This window comes from Rhinatrema bivittatum, chromosome 3 (genome assembly GCF_901001135.1).
Source record: "Rhinatrema bivittatum chromosome 3, aRhiBiv1.1, whole genome shotgun sequence".
Taxonomy (NCBI): domain Eukaryota; kingdom Metazoa; phylum Chordata; class Amphibia; order Gymnophiona; family Rhinatrematidae; genus Rhinatrema; species Rhinatrema bivittatum.
The window spans coordinates 11,537,833-11,551,953 of record NC_042617.1 but is presented as its reverse complement, the minus strand read 5'-3'; the positions used below and the strand labels follow the sequence as shown (position 1 = coordinate 11,551,953).

The 14,121-nt window shown below is 50.0% G+C and overlaps 1 protein-coding gene across 5 annotated transcripts in view; it reads left to right on the top strand.

Moving 5' to 3' along the window:
- MDGA1 (MAM domain containing glycosylphosphatidylinositol anchor 1) overlaps positions 1-14,121 on the top strand; it is a 506,987-nt gene that overhangs the window by 193,698 nt on the left and 299,168 nt on the right. For all 5 annotated transcript variants that reach the window (XM_029592906.1, XM_029592908.1, XM_029592909.1 and 2 more), the window contains one exon: positions 6,888-7,157. In XM_029592906.1, coding sequence (XP_029448766.1) covers positions 6,888-7,157 — 270 coding nt within the window. The remainder of the gene's footprint in view (positions 1-6,887; positions 7,158-14,121) is intronic.

Below are 14,121 nucleotides of genomic sequence, written 5' to 3'. Positions count from 1 at the left end.
ATTGGACATGTTTACAGATTATCTGGTTAAGTGGCAGCGTAAAGCAAAAAAACAAAAACAAAAGTGCGACCAGTAAAGAAAGAGGAGAAAACCTTGCTGATAGGTCCCCAGTGCTCTCGTTCATCAGTCTCCAAATCCTGAAAGTCTGCGAGATTCTGAGGCTTTCCCTACCAGTTCTGCTTAGTGTGGATGTGTTTGGCAGGTGAAGCCGCAGTGCTGCTAGACCATGCCCTCTGGCCCTCATCCGCTCCCACATGCCCATTGCTGCTAGATGGTAGTTATAGGAAGTAGAGAGCTCAAGCCGCCCACAGTTCCTTGGCAACTGCAGGGGCCAAGGTAATAAGCAGTGCTAAAGCTGCCATGGGTTTTTGAGAATACTTACGCCGCTTTCTGCACGCATTTTTCCCACGCTAGCCTTAGGCGGGTATGTAATACCGTGTCCGGCGTGGGAAAAACGCACGTAGAAACCTGCTTAAAAACACGCGTCTGGTTTAGCGCTAGTGCATGCAAAATGAGACCAATTAACTATTCACGGGCTATGCAGTAAGGCGTGCCTCACTTAGTGCCTGGGTCAGGGTAGGAGTTAAGTTAAAGTGTGCGCCTGGAGACCGGTTTTTCTGGCATTAGTGTGGTTGCCCGTGCAGCTCTGGGGTAATCATGGATTACCTTCACTTTTCCCAGATGTTTGTTTCATTCTGCGGGTTGGCAGTAAAAATCTCTGCTGCATTACCCGTGCTTACCGGCCTCTGCTGGAAGAGCTGCCACGCGGTCGGAGACGGAACCTGAAGGGAATAGACATTGCTCTACCCGCCTTCAGTTCCACTCCCAGACCACTAATTTATTCACGATTTTATTCACAGAGGAAGGCTCCTCATTCGCGGGTCACCACATTAATGTGGGTTTCGGCACCGGTTTGTGTGCTGTTTATTACATACGGCTGTGAGCTCATGTTTGTACGCACTTTGCCACTCAGGTTTCACAGCACGGGTTTTCGGCGTGCATCTCATTTACATACGTGGCCTTTATTACATCCCAAGGAGGTACCTGCTTGTGTTGTGCGTGCTAAAAAAAAATATGTGCAGACAACTAGCACTGATTTCACCGCGGGCCCCTATTACATCAGCCCCATAGTGTGGTATATTTAGTGCGGCGGACCTTTTGTCCAAATAAATTAGGAGATCTGTCCCCTCAGGGCCATGAACATTTTGAGCAAAATTGCAGGGAATCTGCTGGAACGAATATAGAAGCTAGGGCAGTATTACAATTTTAATCATATTACCCCGCCCCCACAAAATCAGAACGATGTACAAAAAGTCAGTTGCGCCCATCAGACGTAAAGGAGAAACATCTACATTTTTAAATTGGAAAAGGGGACCAGCCAGGGATGTCTGCTTTCCCCTCGCCTTCTTGCTCTGGTGATGCGGAGAGGATAAGGGAGAGCCATGATATCAGAGGGACTGAAGGAGGAAGGCTGGAATATAATGTTTAGCCTTTTTACTAATGATGTCCTCTTCACACTGACGAAACCAAGGATATCGTTGCCGAATCTCTTAAAGGAGACTGAGGAGTAGGGAGAGGTCTCTGGGTTTAAGGTAAACCGCATAAAAAATGGAGGATGTCAGAGCAGGCTCAGGAATGCCATTGGACCAAGCGCAGTATATAAAATACGCATTCATGCAAACCACTCAGATAAGCAGCTGCAAGAGGCAAGTTATGCTCGTCTATTGAAAAATATAGTGAGAGAGCCAGAAATTTGGGATAGGCTGAATATTTCCTGGATAGGAAGGATACAGGTGGTTAGGATGAATTATATTAGCTAGGTTAGGTTCTCTTTTTCATGCCTTACCAGTGATAGTGCCACAACATTTTCTAATCAGAATACGGAGGAAAATATTTGGATTAACGTTAAAAAAAAAAAATCGCTAAGAGTCTTAAGGAAATACTCTACTCGTGCATGGTGGACTGAGGGTGCAACATGTGATGTGGTACATATTCAGTATGTCGGCTCGTGTACAGGTTATCCGGCTAAAGTTAGGGGCCTGAGCGCTAGGCCCTTCCTCTCCCCCCAGCCAGGAAATTTCATGCAGGGCTCTGCTGGGCCGGCTAACTTCTAAACCCGACCGGTTATAGTCAAACACAGCATGCAGCTGGATACGTTTAGGCGAGTTAATGTTCAGCGGGACATTTATCTGGCTGACTTTAGCTGGGTACAGGTCCAGTCGTTGGGTTACTGAATATGGAGCTCAGTGGGTGGAAATCGATCAATTAGAAATTTATTAAAGACAAAAATTCTGAAAACAGTGCAAATTCGGATGAACTCCATGAACAAACAGGAATTATTCTGAAGCTCTCCAGCGCAGCCATTTTTACTAAGTGAATTTGGCTTCTGATGTGATTAGGGTTTCTAAACTTCTTTGTTTATTTTTATAGAGTCTCCCATCCTTAATTACAGTCAAGTAACCTAAGGCATTGGGAACCAAGCCAAGTTTCGAAAAAGTGCACGCGTGACAGAACTAAGAATTAATTTACAGCCCACTAACAACTCTTCCGTTACCCAAAGTGAGCTCTGGTGGCACGTGAGGATATTAAGGGAATGGAGACATTTTTACAGAGCTTCAGTAACTAAGCAGAAAATGAAATCTGTTACCTCAGGCTACGGAGAGATGAAAAGAAAAATGTTACAGTCTATTAACTGAACACCTGCCTCCTGCGATGGAGAAAGGACAGCGGTGCCTGAGCAAGCCCTAGGGCGTGCAGGAGAGAAAAAGCAAGACAGCACATCAATAGATGCGGGGCGGTGGGGGGGAGGCCGCTTCCCCTAAACTCCTGACACCCTAGGCCAGAAGGCAGGCCGAGCTCCTCTGGAGAGCCGAACAGCGCTCAGGAGAGTCACTCTGATCGTTTTCTCCAGACTACAAACCGAGACTCCGACAGCACGCAAGGACTGTTACTGAAAGCCCTTCTATATTGCACAGTTTAATTCCGGATGCAATATTTGTGACACGCTACAGTATAGTATTCCCGTGGTAATACTCTGGATGAGACACTGCAGTCTGGTATTCTTGTGGTAATGCTCTGGATGTGACATACTGCAGTCTGGTATTCCTATGGTAATGCTCTGGATGAGACACTGCAGTCTGGTATTCCCGTGGTAATACTCTGGATGTGACACTGCAGTCTGGTATTCCTATGGTAATGCTCTGGATGTGACACACTGCAGTCTGGTATTCCCGTGGTATTACTCTGGATGTGACACTGCAGTCTGGTATTTCTGTGGTAATGCTCTTGATGTGACACACTGCAGTCTGGTGTTCCCGTGGTAATGCTCTGGATGTGACACTGCAGTCTGGTGTTCCTGTGGTAATGCTCTGGATGTGACACACTGCAGTCTGGTATTCCCGTGGTAATGCTCTGGATGTGACACTGCAGTCTGGTATTCCTGTGGTAATGCTCTGGATGTGACACACTGCAGTCTGGTATTCCTGTGGTAATGCTCTGGATGTGACACACTGCAGTCTGGTATTCCCGTGGTAATACTCTGGATGTGACACTGCAGTCTGGTATTCCTGTGGTAACGCTCTGGATGTGACACTGCAGTCTGGTATTCCTGTGATAAGGCTCTGGATGTGACACACTGCAGTCTGGTATTCCTGTGGTAATGCTCTGGATGAGACACTGCAGTCTGGTATTCCTGTGGTAATGCTCTGGATGTGACACTGCAGTCTGGTAATGCTCTGGATGTGACACACACTGCAGTCTGGTATTCCTGTGGTAATGGTCTGGATGTGACACTGCAGTCTGGTATTCCTGTGGTAATGCTCTGGATGTGACAAACTGCAGTCTGGTATTCCTGTGGTAATGCTCTGGATGTGACACTGCAGTCTGGTATTCCTGTGGTAAGGCTCTGGATGTGACACTGCAGTCTGGTATTCCTGTGGTAAGGCTCTGGATGTGACACTGCAGTCTGGTATTCCTGTGGTAACGCTCTGGATGTGACACTGCAGTCTGGTATTCCTGTGGTAATGCTCTGGTTGTGACACTGCAGTCTGGTATTCCTCTGGTAACGCTCTGGATGTGACACTGCAGTCTGGTATTCCTGTGGTAATGCTCTGGATGTGACACTGCAGTCTGGTATTCCTGTGGTAACGCTCTGGATGTGACACTGCAGTCTGGTATTCCTGTGGTAATGCTCTGGATGTGGCACTGCAGTCTGGTATTCCTGTGATAAGGCTCTGGATGTGACACACTGCAGTCTGGTATTCCTGTGGTAATGCTCTGGATGTGGCACACTGCAGTCTTGTATTCCTGTGGTAATGCTCTGGATGTGACACTGCAGTCTGGTATTCCTGTGGTAACGCTCTGGATGTGACACTGCAGTCTGGTATTCCTGTGGTAATGCTCTGGATGTGGCACACTGCAGTCTGGTATTCCTGTGGTAAGGCTCTGGATGTGACACTGCAGTCTGGTATTCCTGTGGTAACGCTCTGGATGTGACACTGCAGTCTGGTATTCCTGTGGTAACACTCTGGATGTGACACTGCAGTCTGGTATTCCTGTGGTAATGCTCTGGATGTGACACTGCAGTCTGGTATTCCTGTGATAATGCTCTGGATGTGACACTGCAGGCTGGTATTCCTGTGGTAATGCTCTGGATGTGGCACACTGCAGTCTGGTATTCCTGTGGTAATGCTCTGGATGTGACACTGCAGTCTGGTATTCCTGTGGTAATGCTCTGGATGTGACACTGCAGTCTGGTATTCCCGTGGTAAGGCTCTGGATGTGACACTGCAGTCTGGTATTCCCGTGGTAATGCTCTGGATGTGACACTGCAATATGGGGTTCCTTTTGTAAAGCTCTGGGATGTGGCACACTGCAGTCATCTAACTTGTGTGACTGTGCACCAGTAGTACTTTACTCTTGTTATTGTATCTGTGGAAATGTTTCTGAATGGCTTGGTGTGAGTTCATGTCTGTGTTTTTCTGTGTGTGGCTGAATATTTGGCTGTGTGTGAGTTCCTGTGTAGGTGTGTATGAATGTCTGGGTGTGAGCCTGTGATCGTGGAGTTTATTCACGTGAGACTGGCAGTATATTTCTGTTTCTGTGCGTGCAGGTGGGTGGGTATGTGTCTGAAGGAGTCTTGTGCGTCTGCAGGACTCATTGTTAATAGAGAAATACCGATGCCGGTTGGTGACCTCTTGGCACTGGTTGCTGAGGCTCAGGCTAGCGGCTGTGACAGTGTGGTTCTCCGCGATGAGCTCTGAGTGCTCCCAAGCGACCGGCGCCGTAGCCTGGGGAATGTCCCTGTACAAACAAGCCCTCTGTGCAGCCTCTTTCTTTGCAGGGCAGCGTCTTGTCGTCCTGTCCATCAGGCATTGTGTCCCACGGGGCGACCCGGGACTGTGAGCACAGAGTTACATAGCCCGCTTGTTTGCTCTTCCCACCACCTTCCCTCCTCGCCATCCAAGCACCAGTGACCCAGACATGGAGGTGGAGAAGGGGGCAGCCTCTCCCCTCCCCCATGCAGGGTCTCCTGCTAGGGACACTGCAGCCCCCTCTGCCTTTGCTCCTAAGAGGCTCCGGCAGGTCAGTACTCAGAAAGGCATTGTGGAGGGGGGGGGGGGGGGGGGACGGGACTGGCCCGCATAGGACTGCCGTGGAATATACCCGGGGAAGCGTCGAGACAGAGAAGTGTAGCAGACTTATCCGTCTGACCTTAGCTGAGCGTTTGTGCCCACTGGCTAAATTCACCTGCCCCTGGGGGATGCCTCCAACCCTGTCCTTCCCTGCCTGCACACAGTTTGTGGAATACATTGCCTGATCCAGATTTTCCCACTGGGTAATCTGAAAGCTGGAAGACTTGTCCCAGAGTTAGCTGGAAAAGTCTGTGATTAATTTAGGGGGGGGGGGGGGTGGCTCTCCCCCAAACGTCAGATCCTTCTGCTCACCTCTCAGCGAGCACCTGACGGATGTCGTTTGGGCGCTGGTTTGCCGAACATCCCTCGCTCGCCATCAACGGTGCCTGGGGTCTGGGTCGCTGCGGAGGTCGTCGGTCCACCCACTTTCAGCGGAGGAAAGGGCTGTGGCCCAGTGTCGCCCGCCCCTTGTCCCTGGGAGAGAGACCCTGTCCCACTGAGTTCCAGTCTCCGAATTTATCTTAAAACCAAGGGGCGTGCAGAAGCCCTAACGCAGGCCACGAAGAGTCTGCAGTGCTCTGACGGTGACTTCACTGTCCGACAGGTGCAAACGGGAAGTAGCTTTGGCTGGAGGCAGTTCCTGTAGCTGGGGTCACCGTACAGCTCTGTGTCCAGGCGGGCGTGCGGAGCCAGTGCTGGCGGGGAGACGCAGCCCTGCTTTTCTTTGGGGAGGACGCGGGAGCTGATCTGCAGCCGGGAGTCGGGAGAGGAGATATAATCCCCCGGGGAATTGGGAATGAAGCCCGCAGGAGCAGGGGGACGTTGCCAGCACCCAGCCACGGTGCCTGAGTGCCAGGAGGGCCCACTCCTCTTAATCTGCCCCCCCTATGGCTGCGCGCTGCCTATTGCCACTTTACACCGAGGGTTTCTGAGTGCAGCGCAGGGCAGAGAAGCTCGCCACCCCATCCCACCAGTCGCTTGCAGCTTCTTTGCAGGATTTCCTGTTTGGACCAAGAAGCATATTTCTTTCTTTCTTTCTTTCTTTCTTTCTTTCTTTCTTTCTTTCTTTCTTTCTTTCTTTCTGTGTTAGATGGCAGGCCAGTTCTTTCCTCCGGCACAGCATCCCGCTGGAAGTCTTCACAGCAGGCAGCCAGCGGCATCCCAGGCCGCCGCAGGGTGAAACTGCTTACCAGGGATGGTGATGCTGACGCCCTCTCATTCCCTCCACTTTCTTTTCTCTCTCGTTTGTTCCAGTTCCCCCAGTAGTGGACCCACCGCGGCAGGACGTACGCCAGGGCCTGGGGCGCGGCGTGCTGCTGAGGTGCACCATGCTGAAAGGGTTTCCCATGAAGGTGGCCAGCGCCATCTGGAGGTTCAACGGGAACCCCCTGACGGTGCCTGTCCCGGAGCAGCAGGAGTACTCAGAGCTGAAAATAGACAGCATGAGCCGAGACACCTGCGGCACCTACGAATGCACCATCTCCAACGACGTGGGCTCCTCGTCCTGTGTCTTTCAGGTCTCCGGTAAGTCTGAGGTCCTTTCTGCTAATGTTTTAGAAACAAGAATCTCTTATCATCACTGACTGAGGGAGAGGGGGGGGGGAGAGTCACCACCTCATCCAGGTCAACCCAAGACAGAGCCATCCAGTGCTGCTTTTGCCCCAAGGCATGCACAGAAGCGCAGGCCTGCTCTTGTAAGGAAGACTAGAACCGCAAGTCCCAGCATGCAATGGGGCAAAACCAGGGCTGGGGCAGCCTGTACGAGTTGGCTTGGGTGAGGTGGTCATGAGAGGGAGACTCCCCTCTGCCTGGGGCTGTCTGTATGACCCGCACACGTCACATTGTGTTAGGTTCAGAACCATCCTGGGGTGGCCGAGGATGACACCGAATGCAGTTCACATGCATGTGATCCCGGGCCCACCAGGGGCAATACTTACAGTCCACGGGGGCCAAGCATCCTGAGTGTGAGAATGAAGGCAAGCTCAGCGTGGCAAGGGAGGAGCAGGCTGAAGGTGGGGAGGACTCAGTAAAGATTTCAGCCAGGGCCTGCAGGCTCACCTCTGGGCAAGGGGGGAGGTGTCCTTCATCACAGAGAAGGGATTCAGCAGCAGCCCAAGGGAGAGCTTCTCTCAGCAAGGGTAACCATATACAGAACCGGAAAAAGTACAAACAGAAAACAATATTATATTAGCAATATTAGATTCAATTTTCAATATATATCTGTTATCAACAACTTTACAATAGAATATTATTTACCTCCCCGGTCCATGCCATGTAACTTGTGCTCAAATATGACCAATGTGTACATAGATTCTCTTATATAGAATTATATATACCTATATATTTCTCCCTCAACACCCTATCTTATTTACCTTTCCCTTATCATTCCATGTAACCAAATCGTTGCACGTATCCTATATATTTTTGTTAATTGTAAACCAATACGACGTGCAAACAGTTATCGGTATATAAAAACCATTAAATAAATAAATAGATAAAAGACTGAAATGAAATACGTCACATCCCCTGGCTCCCAGTTCAAACCCATGCTACCCTGACACTTTATCTCCCTGTGCCTCAATTCTAATCCCAGCTCTGTCACTGACTCTCTGTGTGACCCTGGGGTGAGTCCCTTTATCTCCCTGTGCCTAAATTCTAATCCCAGCACTGTCACTGACTCTCTATGTAACCCTGGGGTGAGTCCCTTTATCTCCCTGTGTCTCAGTTCTAATCCCAGCTCTGTAACTGACTCTCTATGTAACCCTGGGGTGAGTCCCTTTATCTCCCTGTGCCTCAGTTCTAATCCCAGCTCTGTCACTGACTCTCTGTGTGACCTTGGGGTGAGTCCCTTTATCTCTCTGTGCCTCAGTTCTAATCCCAGCTCTGTCACTGACTCTCTGTGTGACCCTGGGGTGAGTCCTTTTATCTCCCTGTGCCTCAGTTCTAATCCCAGCTCTGTCACTGACTCTCTGTGTGACCCTGGGGTGAGTCCTTTTATCTCCCTGTGCCTCAGTTCTAATCCCAGCTCTGTCACTGACTCTCTGTGTGACCCTGGGGTGAGTCCTTTTATCTCCCTGTGCCTCATTTCTAATCCCATCTCTGTCACTGACTCTCTGTGTGACCTTGGGGTGAGTCCCTTTATCTCCCTGTGCCTCATTTCTAATCCCAACTCTGTCACTGACTCTCTGTGTGACCCTGGGTGAGTCCTTTTATTCCTGTGCCTCATTCTAATCCCATCTCTGTCACTGACTCTCTGTGTGACCTTGGGTGAGTCCCTTTATCTCCCTGTGCCTCATTCTAATCCCAGTTCTGTCACTGACTCTCTGTGTGACCCTGGGGTGAGTCCCTTTATCTCCCTGTGCCTCATTTCTAATCCCAGTTCTGTCACTGACTCTCTGTGTGACCCTGGGGTGAGTCCTTTTATCTCCCTGTGCCTCAGTTCTAATCCCAGTTCTGTCACTGACTCTCTGTGTGACCTTGGGGTGAGTCCCTTTATCTCCCTGTGCCTCATTTCTAATCCCATCTCTGTCACTGACTCTCTGTGTGACCTGGGGTGAGTCCTTTTATCTCCCTGTGCCTCATTTCTAATCCCATCTCTGTCACTAACTCTCTGTGTGACCTTGGGGTGAGTCCCTTTATCTCCCTGTGCCTCATTTCTAATCCCACTCTGTCACTGACTCTCTGTGGACCCTGGGGTGAGTCCTTTTATCTTCCTGTGCCTCATTTCTAATCCCATCTCTGTCACTGACTCTCTGTGTGACCTTGGGTGAGTCCCTTTATCTCCCTGTGCCTCAGTTCTAATCCCAGTTCTGTCACTGACTCTCTGTGTGACCTTGGGTGAGTCCCTTTATCTCCCTGTGCCTCAGTTCTAATCCCAGTTCTGTCACTGACTCTCTGTGTGACCTTGGTATGAGTCCCTTTATCTCCCTGTGCCTCAGTTCTAATCCCAGCTCTGTCACTGACTCTCTGTGTAACCTTGGGGTGAGTCCCTTTATCTCCCTGTGCCTCATTTCTAATCCCAGCTGTGTCACTGACTCTCTGTGTAACCTTGGGGTGAGTCACTTAATCTCCCTGTGCTTCAGTTCTAATTCCAGCTCTGTCATTACCTTCTAACAGCCCGATCCAGTAAAGTCCGTGGGAGAGCGGACTAACGCCCGCTCTCCCGGCGCGCACACCGGCCCCTCGCCGGTGCGCGCGATCCAGTATTTAAATTAGGCGACGCGGTGCAAACGAGGAAACGGAGGCGCTAGGGACACTAGCGCGTCCCTAGCGCCTCCTTTGGCCTGGAGCGGCGGCTGTCAGCGGGTTTGACAGCCGCCGCTCAATTTGCCGGCGTCGGTTCTCCGAGCCCGCTGACAGCCACGGGCTCGGAAACCGGACGCCGGCAAAAATTGAGCGTCCGGTTTTCGGCCCGACAGCCGCGGGCCAAATTCAAAATTTATATTATTTTTTTTTTATACTTTTTTTTACTTTGGGGACCTCCGACTTAATATCGCTATGATATTAAGTCGGAGGGTGCACAGAAAAGCAGTTTTTACTGCTTTTCTGTGCATTTCCCTGGCGCCGGAAGAAATTAGCGCCGACCTTTGGGCGGCGCTAATTTCTTAGAGTAAAATGTGCGGCTTGGCTGCACATTTTACTTACTGGATCGCTCGGGAATACCTAATAGGGCCATCAACATGCATTTGCATGTTGAGGGCGCTATTAGGTGCCGCGGGTGGGCCGCGTGTTTTCCTCCCCTTACTGAATAAGGGGTAAGGGAAAACTCGCGTCCAGAGCAGGGTGACAGTGCGCTCCGACGGAGCACACTTTACTGGATCGACCTGTAAGTGACTTTGGGGTGAGTCTCTTTCTCTCTCTGTGCCTCATTTCTAATTCCAGCTCTGTCAGTGACTCTCCCTGTGTCCCTGGTTGAATCCCTTTAACTCCCTGTGCCTCAGTTCTGATCCCAGCTCTGTCACTGACTCTCTGTGACCCTGGGGTGAGTACCTTTATCTCCCATAAGAACATAAGAAATCACTATGCTGGGTCAGACCAAGGGTCCATCAAGCCCAGCATCCTGTTTCCAACAGTGGCCAATCCAGGCCATAAGAACCTGGCAATTACCCAAAAACTAAGTCTATTCCATGTAACCATTGCTAATGGCAGTGGCTATTCTCTAAGTGAACTTAATAGCAGATAATGGACTTCTCCTCCAAGAACTTATCCAATCCTTTTTTAAACACAGCTATACTAACTGCACTAACCACATCCTCTGGCAACAAATTCCAGAGTTTAATTGTGCGTTGAGTGAAAAAGAACTTTCTCCGATTAGTTTTAAATGTGCCCCATGCTAACTTCATGGAGTGCCCCCTAGTCTTTCTACTATCCGAAAGAGTAAATAACCGATTCACATTAACCTGTTCTAGACCTCTCATGATTTTAAACACCTCTATCTTATCCCCCCTCAGCCGTCTCTTCTCCAAGCTGAAAAGTCCTAACCTCTTCAGCCTTTCCTCATAGGGGAGCTGTTCCATTCCCTTTATCATTTTGGTCGCCCTTCTCTGTACCTTTTCCATTACTGTAGTACTTTTGTGTCTGTCCTATAACCTGTGCTGGAGGCTGCTCCAGGTGTACACCGCCCTCTCAGTGGGAGATTACTATCCCACCCTCCTTTTGAGTTACTCTCCCTCCAGCTTCATTTCATGACTCCTTCCCTTGAAGGAAAATGCCTCCTTCTGATTCCCTGTTGGTCTGCTAGATATTATGAATGAGTACATCTCACAGCTGGTCCTGGGCCTCTAGAATTATTTCTCACTTCCAAAGTAATCCCATACCCCGTCTTCTCCCCCCAAGAAACAAAAGTTGTCAAAATGTCTACTAGTCCATTTCTATTTTGTGTCTAGCGTTGCTCATGCCAGCTAACATATCTCACCTGTCATAGTAACATAGTAATGACGGCAGAAAAAGACCAAATAGTCCATCCAGTCTGCACAGCAATCTTCTTATGATAGTAACTTCCACTCCATGCAGGTTAAACCCATTCCTTCTGTTAAGGGCAGTAACTGCTGCTCTGTGCAGGTTACCCCCATGCCTTCTGTTAAGGGTAGTAACTGCTGCTCTGTGCAGGTTACCCCCATGCCTTCTGTTAAGGGCAGTAACTGCCGCTCCATGCAGGTTACCCCCATGCCTTCTGTTAAGGGTAGTAACTGCCGCTCCATGCAGGTTACCCCCATGCCTTCTGTTAAGGGTAGTAACTGCCGCTCTGTGCAGGTTACCCCCATGCCTTCTGTTAAGGATAGTAACTGCCGCTCTGTGCAGGTTACCCCCATGCCTTCTGTTAAGGGTAGTAACTGCCGCTCTGTGCAGGTTACCCCCATGCCTTCTGTTAAGGGTAGTAACTGCCGCTCTGTGCAGGTTACCCCCATGCCTTCTGTTAAGGATAGTAACTGCCGCTCCGTGCAGGTTACCCCCATGCCTTCTGTTAAGGGTCGTAACTGCCGCTCCATGCAGGTTACCCCCATGCCTTCTGTTAAGGATAGTAACTGCTGCTCTGTGCAGGTTACCCCATGCCTTCTGTTAAGGGTAGTAACTGCCGCTCCATGCAGGTTACCCCATGCCTTCTGTTAAGGATAGTAACTGCTGCTCTGTGCAGGTTACCCCATGCCTTCTGTTAAGGGTAGTAACTGCTGCTCTGTGCAGGTTACCCCATGCCTTCTGTTAAGGGCAGTAACTGCTGCTCTGTGCAGGTTACCCCCATGCCTTCTGTTAAGGATAGTAACTGCTGCTCTGTGCAGGTTACCCCATGCCTTCTGTTAAGGATAGTAACTGCTGCTCTGTGCAGGTTACCCCATGCCTTCTGTTAGGATAGTAACTGCTGCTCTGTGCAGGTTACCCCATGCCTTCTGTTAAGGATAGTAACTGCTGCTCTGTGCAGGTTACCCCATGCCTTCTGTTAAGGATAGTAACTGCTGCTCTGTGCAGGTTACCCCCATGCCTTCTGTTAAGGATAGTAACTGCTGCTCCGTGCAGGTTACCCCCATGCCTTCTGTTAAGGATAGTAACTGCTGCTCTGTGCAGGTTACCCCCATGCCTTCTGTTAAGGGCAGTAACTGCTGCTCTGTGCAGGTTACCCCATGCCTTCTGTTAAGGGTAGTAACTGCCGCTCTGTGCAGGTTACCCCCATGCCTTCTGTTAAGGGTAGTAACTGCCGCTCTGTGCAGGTTACCCCATGCCTTCTGTTAAGGTAGTAACTGCCGCTCTGTGCAGGTTACCCCCATGCCTTCTGTTAAGGGTAGTAACTGCCGCTCTGTGCAGGTTACCCCCATGCCTTCTGTTAAGGGTAGTAACTGCTGCTCTGTGCAGGTTACCCCATGCCTTCTGTTAAGGGTAGTAACTGCTGCTCTGTGCAGGTTACCCCATGCCTTCTGTTAAGGGTAGTAACTGCTGCTCTGTGCAGGTTACCCCAATGCCTTCTGTTAAGGGTAGTAACTGCCGCTCCTGTGCAGGTTACCCCATGCCTTCTGTTAAGGGTAGTAACTGCCGCTCTGTGCAGGTTACCCCATGCCTTCTGTTAAGGGTAGTAACTGCCGCTCTGTGCAGGTTACCCCATGCCTTCTGTTAAGGGCAGTAACTGCCGCTCTGTGCAGGTTACCCCATGCCTTCTGTTAAGGGTAGTAACTGCCGCTCTGTGCAGGTTACCCCATGCCTTCTGTTAAGGGTAGTAACTGCTGCTCTGTGCAGGTTACCCCATGCCTTCTGTTAAGGGTAGTAACTGCCGCTCTGTGCAGGTTACCCCATGCCTTCTGTTAAGGGCAGTAACTGCCGCTCTGTGCAGGTTACCCCATGCCTTCTGTTAAGGGTAGTACTGCCGCTCTGTGCAGGTTACCCCATGCCTTCTGTTAAGGGTAGTAACTGCCGCTCTGTGCAGGTTACCCCATGCCTTCTGTTAAGGATAGTAACTGCTGCTCTGTGCAGGTTACCCACATGCAATCTTTTCTTCATTCCCATCCTCTAACATTTAGGGAGCCACAGTGTTTATCCCATGCCCCTTTGAAATCTTTCACCATTTTTGTCTTCACCACTTCCTCTGGAAGGGTATTCAAGGCATCCACCACCCTCTCCATGAAGAAATCTTTCCTGACCTTGGTTTTGAGCTGTCCCCCTTGAAGTTTCATTTCATGACCCCTAGTTCTACTGATATCTTTCCAATGGAAAAGGTTTGTAGATTGTGCATCATTGAAACCTATCTGAAAATCTGTATCTTATCTCTCCTGCAACTCCTCTCCTCCAGGGTATAGATATTTAGGTCCTTCAACCTCTCCTCATAAGTCATTTGATGGAAACCCCCCACCATTTTGGTCGCCCTTCTCTGGATCGCCTCCATCCTGTCTCTGTCCCTTTTGAGATACGATTCCCAGAACTGAACACAGTACTCCAGGTGAGGCCTCACCAAGGACCTGTACAAGGGGATAATCACGTCCCTTTTCTTACTCGATATTCCTCTCTC